Genomic DNA, 9,361 nt, shown 5'->3' with positions numbered 1-9,361 from the left:
CCCACTCGGTGTGCTTGTGCCCGCCTGTGTGCTTGTCCCCACCCCGTGTCCTTGTCCCCCCCCTGTGTCCTTCTTGGGGGTACCCTGTGTGCTTGTCCCCACCTGTGTGCTTGTCACCAACCTGTGTCATTGTCCTCACCCCGTGTCATTGTCCCCACCCCGTATCCTTCTTGGGGGTACCCTGTGTGCTTGTCACCAACCTGTGTCATTGTCCCCAACCTGTGTCCTTGTCCCCACCCTGTGCCTGATGCCCCACTCTGTGTCCTTGTCCTCACCCTCTGTCCTTGTCCCCACCCTGTGTACTTGTCCCCACCCCGTGTCCTTGTCCCCACCCTGTGTCCTTCTTGGGGATACCCTGTGTCCTTGTCCCCAACCTGTGTCATTGTCCCCACTCTGTGTCCTTGTCCCCCCCGTGTCCTTGTCCTTACCCCCTGTCCTTGTCCCCACTCCGTGTCCTTGTCCCCTCCCTCAGGACATGTCCCCAACCCTTTGTCCCCTCACTGGGGACCCCCAACCCCCCGATCTGCACTTGGGTCACTTTGCCCTGCAGGACTGATTTGTCCTCCTTGGGGACACCTCGGGGACATGTCCCCACCCTTGGTGTTGTTCAGCCACCCCTCAGGACACGTCCCCAGTGTCCCCACCCCTCAGGACACGTCCCCAGTGTCCCCAGCCCCCTGCCACCCCATTTGGGGACATTGATCTGCACTCTCCGTGTAACCTGGGACACTGCTTTATCCTTGGTGCCACCTGCGGGGTGTGTCCCCAAGCTGCCCGCAGTGTCCCCACCCCTCAGGACACGTCCCCAGTGTCCCCAGCCCCCTGCCACCCCATTTGGGGACATTGATCTGCACTCTCCGTGTAACCTGGGACACTGCTTTATCCTTGGTGCCACCTGCGGGGTGTGTCCCCAAGCTGCCCGCAGTGTCCCCACCCCTCAGGACACGTCCCCAGTGTCCCCAGCCCCCTGCCACCCCATTTGGGGACATTGATCTGCACTCTCCGTGTAACCTGGGACACTGCTTTATCCTTGGTGCCACCTGCGGGGTGTGTCCCCAAGCTGCCCGCAGTGTCCCCACCCCTCAGGACACGTCCCCAGTGTCCCCAGCCCCCTGCCACCCCATTTGAGGACACTGATCTGCACTCTCAGTGTAACCTGGGACACCGATTTATCCTTGGTGCCACCTGCGGGGTGTGTCCCCAAGCTGCCCGCAGTGTCCCCACCCCTCAGGACATGTCCCCAGTGTCCCCAACCCCTGCCACCCCATTTGGGGACACTGATCCGCACACCCAGTTTGACCTGGGCCACCTGGGGGGTGTGTCCCCAAGCTGCCCGCAGTGTCCCCACCCCTCAGGACATGTCCCCAGTGTCCCCAACCCCTGCCACCCCATTTGGGGACCCCAATCTGCACACTCAGTTTGACCTGGGCCACCTGGGGGGTGTGTCCCCAAGCTGCCCGCAGTGTCCCCACCCCTCCGGACGCGTCCCCAGCCCCTTGTCCCCTCATTTGGGGACCCCAGCCCCCACCTGCCTTCCCGATCTGCACGGCCAGCTGGGTCAGCTTGGCCTGGAGCACGGACTTCTCCTTCTTGGGGCCACCTCGGGGACGCGTCCCCGGCCCGTCCCCGCTGTCCCCTCCCTCGGCGCTCTTCAGCGGCTGCATCTCCATGGCCACCGCCCCGTCCTGCCGCTTGCCTGGGGACACCGGCCACGTGGCAGGGGGACAAGGGGGGCACGCACAGGGAGGGGGGTTTGGGGTTGTCCCCACCCGACCCCAAAGCACCTTTGGGTTGTGGGGCGTCCACGGCGCCATCCTGCGGCTTCCCTGTGGGACAAAGCGGGGTGGGGACACCCCGAAATGTGACCTGGGGGGGACAGGGAGAGCCCCCGGCGTGGGGACAGGGAGGGGTGGTGGCACTGGGGTTGGGGGAGGGGAGTGGCAGTGGTGGCACTGCTGGGGACAGGGATGGGAGGGGTCGGGGACAGAGGGGGACAGAGGCTCTGGGGACAGAGGGGACAGAGAAAGAAAGAGGGGGACACAGGGTCTGGGGACCTTGGGGACAGAGGAGGACACAGGGGGACAGAGGGGTCTGGGGACCTTGGGGACAGAGGACACAGGAGGGGGACACAGGAGTCTGGGGACCTTGGGGACAGAGAACACAGGGGGACACAGGGGTCTGGAGACCTCGGGGACAGAGAACACAGGGGGACAGGGGGTCTGGGGACCTTGGGGACAGAGAAGGACAGAGGGGGACAGAGGGGTCTGGGGACCTTGGGGACAGACTGGGACAAAGTCCATGGGGACAGAGTGGAACAGAAGGGTCTGGAGCCCTCAGGGACACCGGAGGGACTTGGGGACAGAAGGTGACAGTTCCCACAGGGTCACCAGCCACCCACGGTGCCACCCGTGCCAGATTCCTTGGGGACAGTGCCACCCAGTGCCAGCCCCCTTGGGGCCACCAGCCACCCACGGTGCCACCCGTGCCAGATTCCTTGGGGACAGTGCCACCCAGTGCCAGCTCCCGGGGAGCCACCCCCGGCTGCGGTGTCACCTTTCCTGTCCCTGCCGTCGTCCTCGTCGTCCCCCGCGGCGCCCAGCAGGGTGAAGATGATGCCGCTCTGCGAGTTGACCCAGTTTGACCTGGGCCACCTGGGGGGTGTGTCCCCAAGCTGCCCGCAGTGTCCCCACCCCTCCGGACGCGTCCCCAGCCCCTTGTCCCCTCATTTGGGGACCCCAGCCCCCACCTGCCTTCCCGATCTGCACGGCCAGCTGGGTCAGCTTGGCCTGGAGCACGGACTTCTCCTTCTTGGGGCCACCTCGGGGACGCGTCCCCGGCCCGTCCCCGCTGTCCCCTCCCTCGGCGCTCTTCAGCGGCTGCATCTCCATGGCCACCGCCCCGTCCTGCCGCTTGCCTGGGGACACCGGCCACGTGGCAGGGGGACAAGGGGGGCACGCACAGGGAGGGGGGTTTGGGGTTGTCCCCACCCGACCCCAAAGCACCTTTGGGTTGTGGGGCGTCCACGGCGCCATCCTGCGGCTTCCCTGTGGGACAAAGCGGGGTGGGGACACCCCGAAATGTGACCTGGGGGGGACAGGGAGAGCCCCCGGCGTGGGGACAGGGAGGGGTGGTGGCACTGGGGTTGGGGGAGGGGAGTGGCAGTGGTGGCACTGCTGGGGACAGGGATGGGAGGGGTCGGGGACAGAGGGGGACAGAGGCTCTGGGGACAGAGGGGACAGAGAAAGAAAGAGGGGGACACAGGGTCTGGGGACCTTGGGGACAGAGGAGGACACAGGGGGACAGAGGGGTCTGGGGACCTTGGGGACAGAGAACACAGGGGAACACAGGGGTCTGGAGACCTCAGGGACAGAGAACACAGGGGGACAGGGGGTCTGGGGACCTTGGGGACAGAGAAGGACAGAGGGGGACAGAGGGGTCTGGGGACCTTGGGGACAGACTGGGACAAAGTCCATGGGGACAGAGTGGAACAGAAGGGTCTGGAGCCCTCAGGGACACCGGAGGGACTTGGGGACAGAAGGTGACAGTTCCCACAGGGTCACCAGCCACCCACGGTGCCACCCGTGCCAGATTCCTTGGGGACAGTGCCACCCAGTGCCAGCCCCCTTGGGGCCACCAGCCACCCACGGTGCCACCCGTGCCAGATTCCTTGGGGACAGTGCCACCCAGTGCCAGCCCCCTCGGGGCCGCCCCCAGTGCCAGCTCCCGGGGAGCCACCCCCGGCTGCGGTGTCACCTTTCCTGTCCCTGCCGTCGTCCTCGTCGTCCCCCGCGGCGCCCAGCAGGGTGAAGATGATGCCGCTCTGCGAGTTGACCCCCACGGCCGTCACCACCATCCTGCCCGAGCCCTCCATGACGTGCGTGCCTGGCGGGGACACGGCGGGTCACGGCGCGGTCCCCCGGGCGTGGCCGGTGTCCCCGAGCGTCCCTCACCCGAGAGCAGCAGCGGGTCCTTGTCCAGGGACTTGCGGACGTGGTCGCTCTCCCCGGTCAGGGCGCTCTCGTCGATCTTGAGGTCGTTGCCCTGGATCAGGACCCCGTCGGCCGGCAGGAGGTCACCTGCGAGGGGACAGGGCCACCACGGTGTCACCGGGGAGCTTGGGGGCGTCCTGGGGTGTCCCCAGGCCAGGTGTCGGGGCTGTGTCACCACGGTGTCACCAGAACCTTGTGGTGTGTCCTGGTGTCCCCTGGGGTGTCCCCAGGCCAGGTGTCAGGGTTGTGCCACCACAGTGCCACCAGAACTTTGTGGCGTGTCATGGAGTGACCATGGACCCTGTGATGTCCCCTGGGGTGTCCCCAGACCAGGTGTCGGGGCTGTGTCACCACGGTGTCACCAGAACTTTGTGGCATGTCCTGGTGTGACCCAGGACCTCATGGCGTGTCATGGAGTCACCATGATGTCCCCTAGGGTGTCCCTGGACCAGGTGTCGGGGCTGTGCCACCACGGTGTCACCAGGGCCTTGTGGTGTGTCCTGAGGTGTCCTGATGTCCCCTGATGTGCCATCGTGTGCCCACGGGTGCAGGGACACAAGAGGACACGGGGATGGGGACACGGTGATGGCAGCGGGATGGGGATGGTGACACAAAGGTGGGGACAGAGGATGGGGACACAGGGACTGGGACAGGAATGGCATCAGGACGGGGATGGTGACACGGGGATGGGGACAGGGGATGGGGACACAGCGATGGGGTCACTGGTATGGGGACACAGGGATGGGGACACTGGTATGGGGACAGGGGATGGGGACACAGAGATGGGGACACGGGGATGGGGACACAGGGATGTGCACAGGGGATGGGGACACAGGGGATGGGGACACAGGGGATGGGGACAGGGGATGGTGACAGGGGATGGGGACACTGATGTGGGGACAGGGGATGGGGACAGGGGATGGTGACAGGGGATGGGGACACTGATGTGGGGACAGGGGATGGGGACATGGGGATGGTGACGCGGGGATGAGGACAGGGGATGGCATTTGGGTGGGGACAGGGGATGTGGACACAGCGATGGGGACAGGGGATGGCATTGGAGTGGACACAGGGGATGGGGACACCGGTACGGAGACAGGGGATGGGGACACAGAGATGGGGACACGGGGATGGGGACACTGATGTGGGGACAGGGGATGTGGACACAGCGATGGGGACAGGGGATGTGGACACAGCGATGGGGACAGGGGATGTGGACACAGCGATGGGGACAGGGGATGTGGACACAGCGATGGGGACAGGGGATGTGGACACAGCGATGGGGACAGGGGATGTGGACACAGCGATGGGGACAGGGGATGGCATTGGGATGAGGACAGGGGATGGGGACAGGGGATAGACACGGCAGTCATGATGGCCACACGAGACCCCCAGCACGACCCCTCCCCCGTGTCCCCGCCGTGTCCCCAGCCGCCGCCACTCACCGTACTTGACCTGCACCACGTCCCCCACCACCAGGTCGGCCACGGGCACCTGCGCCAGGCGCCCCCCGCGCAGCACGGCCACGCGCTGCTCGCGCTCCAGGCGGCTCTGCAGCCCGCGGAACTGGCGCTCCTTGCTCCAGTCGTTGGACGCCGTCACCAGCACCACGCAGGCCACCGAGAGCAGGATGGCCGCGCCCTCGATCCAGCCCGCCTCCGCCTCGCCCGCGTCCTCCGCGCCGCCCGACGCCTGCCCGCACGCTGGGGACGCGGGGGGAGCGTCACGCGCGGGGGGACGGGGGGACCCGCGTGGGGACGGCGGGGAGGGAGCGTCACGCGCGGGGGGACAGAGGGGACACGCGTGGGGACAGCGGGGACACATGTGGGGATGGTGGTGACACACGTGGGGACAGCGGAGAGGGAGCGTCACGCGCGGGGGGACAGGGGAACATGCGTGGGGACAGCGGGGACACACGTGGGGACACGGGGACACACGTGGGGACACGCATGGGGACAGCAGGGAGGGAGCGTCACGAGTGGGGGGACACGGGGACACTCGTGGGGACAGTGGGGACACAAGTGGGGGCAGAGGGGACACGCGTGGGGACACGGGGACACATGTGGGGATATCAGTGACACACGTGGGGACAGCGGGGAGGGAGCGTCACACGTGGGGGGGGACAGCAGGGACACGCGTGGGGACACGGGGACACGCGTGGGAATGGTGAGGACACGCGTGGGGACAGCGGGGACATGTGTGGGGACACACGTGGGGACAGCAGGGAGGGAGCGTCACGCGTGGGGGGACAGCGGGGACACGCGTGGGGACAGCGGTGACACATGTGGGGACACGCGGAGGGAGCATCACGCGCGCGGGGACGGTGGAGACACACGTGGGGACAGAGGGGACACGCGTGGGGACAGTGGGGAGGGAGCGTCACGCGCGCAGGGACGGTGGGGACAGCTGGGACGGAGGTGACACACGTGGGGATATCGGTGACACACGAGGGGACATGGGGGACAGAGGTGTCACAGTTGGGGACAGGGGTGACACATGTGGGGACATGTGGGGATATGAATGACACACATGAGGACACCAGTGTCACGCACAGGGACATGGCCGGGGGTGCAGGGGACGTTGGATGGCGATTTGGGGACATGGGGATGGCAGTGGGGTGGGGACACAGAGCTGGGGATATGGGGACAGCAGGTGGGACACAGGGATGGGACACGGGCAGGGGACACAGGGATGGGACACAGGGATGGGGACACAGGGATGGGACACAGGGATGGGGACACGGGGATGGGACACAAGGATGGGGACACAGGGATGGGGACACAGGGATAGGACACAGGGATGGGGACAGGGATGGGGACACGGTGCCGGGGCCGTGGGGACAGCGGTGTCACCTTCATCGGCGGCGCCGGGGGGCGCGTAGAAGGACAGCCCGAGGGACACGAGCGCGGCCACCTCGAGGATGACGAGGGTGACGTCCTGCAGGGCCTCCCACACCAGCGCCGCGAAGCTCTTGGGGCGCCGCGGGGGGATCCAGTTCCGGCCGAACGCCCGGCGGCGGCGCTCCAGCTCGGGGGGACCCTCGGACAGCCCTGGGGACACGGCTGTCACCCACCGCCACCCTGGGGACACCCTGGGGACACCCTGACAGCCCTGGGGACACCCTGGGGACACCCTGGGGACACCCTGACAGCCCCACAGCCACCCTGGGGGCATGGCTGTCACCCACCGCCACCCTGGGGACACCCTGACAGCCCCACAGCCACCCTGGGGACACCCTGGGGACACCCCGACAGCCCTGGGGACAGCCTGGGGACAGCCTGGGGACACCCTGGGGACACCCTGACAGCCCTGGGGACACCCTGGGGACACCCCGACAGCCCCACAGCCACCCTGGGGGCACGGCTGTCACCCACCACCACCCTGGGGACACCCTGGGGACACCCTGGGGACACCCTGGGGACACCCTGACCGCCCTGGGGACACCCCGACAGCCCTGGGGACACCACGGGGACACCCTGACAGCCCTGGGGACACGGGTGTCACCCCACGGCCACCCTGGGGACCCCTGGCTCACCCACAGGTCCCTCTGGCCTGGGGGTGTCGTGATGGGCCTGGGGGGGTCCTGGGGGGGTTCCCGGGGGATTGAGGGGGGGTCTGGGGGATCAGGGAGGGGTCCCGGTGTGATTCTGGTGGGTTTTGGGGGGTCTCGAGGGGTTCTGCAGGGTCTCGGTGGGTCTGGGGGGTTTTGGGGGCGCCCCAGTGGGTTTTGGGGGCTCCCAGGGGGTCCCGGTGGGTTTTGGGGGGTTCCAATGAGTTCTGCAGGGTCCCGGTGGGTCTGGGGGGGTCCCGGTGGGTTTTGGGGGTCCCGGTGTGTTTTGAGGGTCCCGGAGGGTCCCGCCGGGTCTGTGGGGTTTTGGGGGGAGGGGTCCCGGTGTGTTTTGTGGCTCCCGGTGGGTCCCGGTGGGTCTTGGGGTTTTTGGGGGGCTCCCGATGGGTCTGGGGACTCCCGGTGAGTCTGGGGAGTCCTGGTGGGTCTGGGGGTTTTTGGGGGGCTCCCGGCGGGTCTGGGGACTCCCGGTGGGCCTGGGGGTTTTTGGGGGGGTCCCGGCGGGTCTGGGGGGTCCCGACAGGTGTGGGGGCTCTCGGTGGGTTTTGGGGATTCCCAGGTGGTCCCCGTGTGTTTTGGGGGTCCCAGTGTGTTTTGAGGGTCCCAGGGGGTCCCGGTGGGTCTGGGGGTTTTTGGGGGGCTCCCGGCGGGTCTGGGGGCGGTACCGTCGGTGGGGGAGGTGCGCAGGCGGCGGCAGAGCCCCGGGACCCCCCCCAGGTCCCGCTGCAGCCTCAGCAGCGCCTCGGGGCCGCGCAGCTCCATCAGCGCCCGCAGCTCCGGCAGCGCCAGCCCGAAACCCCCCCCGGCGTCCCCCATGGCGGCCTGCGAGGGGACAGCGTGGGGACAGCTGGGGACACAGCGGGACAGCGTGGGACAGCGTGGGAAAGAGTGGGGACAGCGTGGGACAGAGTGGGGACAGTGTGGGACAGAGTGGGGACAGTGTGGGGACAGTGTGGGGACAGCGTGGGGACAGCTGGGGACACAGCGGGACAGCGTGGGACAGAGTGGGGACAGAGTGGGACAGAGTGGGGACACAGCGGGGACAGCGTGGGACAGAGTGGGGACAGCGGGGACAGTGTGGGGACAGCGTGGGGACAGCGGGGGACACAGCGGGACAGCGTGGGACAGAGTGGGGACACAGCGGGGACAGCGTGGGACAGAGTGGGGACAGAGTGGGACAGAGTGGGGACACAGCGGGGACAGCGTGGGACAGCGTGGGACAGAGTGGGGACAGTGTGGGGACACAGCGGGGACAGCGTGGGGACAGCGTTGGGGACAGAGTGGGACAGAGAGGGGACAGAGTGGGGACAGCGTGGGGACGGAGTGGGACAGAGTGGGACAGAGTGGGGACAGCGTGGGACAGAGTGGGGACAGCGCGGGGACAGCAGGGGGGACAGCCTTGGGGACAGGGGACACGGCTGGGGACAGCGCCCCTCACCTGTCAGCGCTGGCGGGGCCTGGGGGGGGTCTCGCCGGGGGGGGCCCGGCCGCCCCCCCTGTCCGGGCCACACCTGGGGACAGCGGGGACACCTGAGGGGACAGCGGGCAGCGCCCCGCCCCCGGGGACACCAGGGACCCCCAGGGACCCCCAGTTCCTTCCCATAACTCCCAGTGTCCCCAGAAAATCCCAGTTCTTCCAGTCCCCCCCTACCAGTTCCCCACAGTCCCTCCCAGTCCTCCCAGTAACTCCCAGTCTCTCCAGCCCCCCCAGTCTTCCCAGTAACTCCCAGTTCTTCCCAATAACTCCCAGTCCCCCCAGTTCCCCCACTAAATCTCAGTTCCCCCCAGTCCCCCCAGTCCCCCC

The 9,361-nt window shown here is 67.8% G+C and overlaps 1 protein-coding gene across 1 annotated transcript in view; it reads right to left on the bottom strand.

Annotated features, from left to right (window-relative positions):
* Nucleotides 1–9,140, bottom strand: part of LOC121338782 (plasma membrane calcium-transporting ATPase 3-like) — an 18,621-nt gene extending 9,481 nt beyond the window's left edge. Inside the window, exons 1-11 of the mRNA XM_041409994.1 lie at nt 8,996–9,140; nt 8,223–8,379; nt 6,842–7,039; nt 5,435–5,692; nt 3,951–4,076; nt 3,754–3,882; nt 3,003–3,044; nt 2,751–2,914; nt 2,554–2,671; nt 1,785–1,826; nt 1,529–1,696 (exon numbers count right to left, since the gene is read on the bottom strand). Coding sequence (XP_041265928.1) covers nt 1,529–1,696; nt 1,785–1,826; nt 2,554–2,671; nt 2,751–2,914; nt 3,003–3,044; nt 3,754–3,882; nt 3,951–4,076; nt 5,435–5,692; nt 6,842–7,039; nt 8,223–8,373 — 1,396 coding nt within the window. The 5' untranslated portion in view covers nt 8,374–8,379; nt 8,996–9,140. The remainder of the gene's footprint in view (nt 1–1,528; nt 1,697–1,784; nt 1,827–2,553; nt 2,672–2,750; nt 2,915–3,002; nt 3,045–3,753; nt 3,883–3,950; nt 4,077–5,434; nt 5,693–6,841; nt 7,040–8,222; nt 8,380–8,995) is intronic.
* Nucleotides 9,141–9,361: the final 221 nt, after the last annotated feature.

This window comes from Onychostruthus taczanowskii, unplaced genomic scaffold, assembly GCF_017590055.1.
Source record: "Onychostruthus taczanowskii isolate IOZ18803 unplaced genomic scaffold, ASM1759005v1 scaffold318, whole genome shotgun sequence".
Lineage (NCBI taxonomy): Eukaryota > Metazoa > Chordata > Aves > Passeriformes > Passeridae > Onychostruthus > Onychostruthus taczanowskii.
The sequence above is the reverse complement of the archived record's forward strand: the minus strand, read 5'-3'. Positions and strand labels throughout refer to the sequence as shown.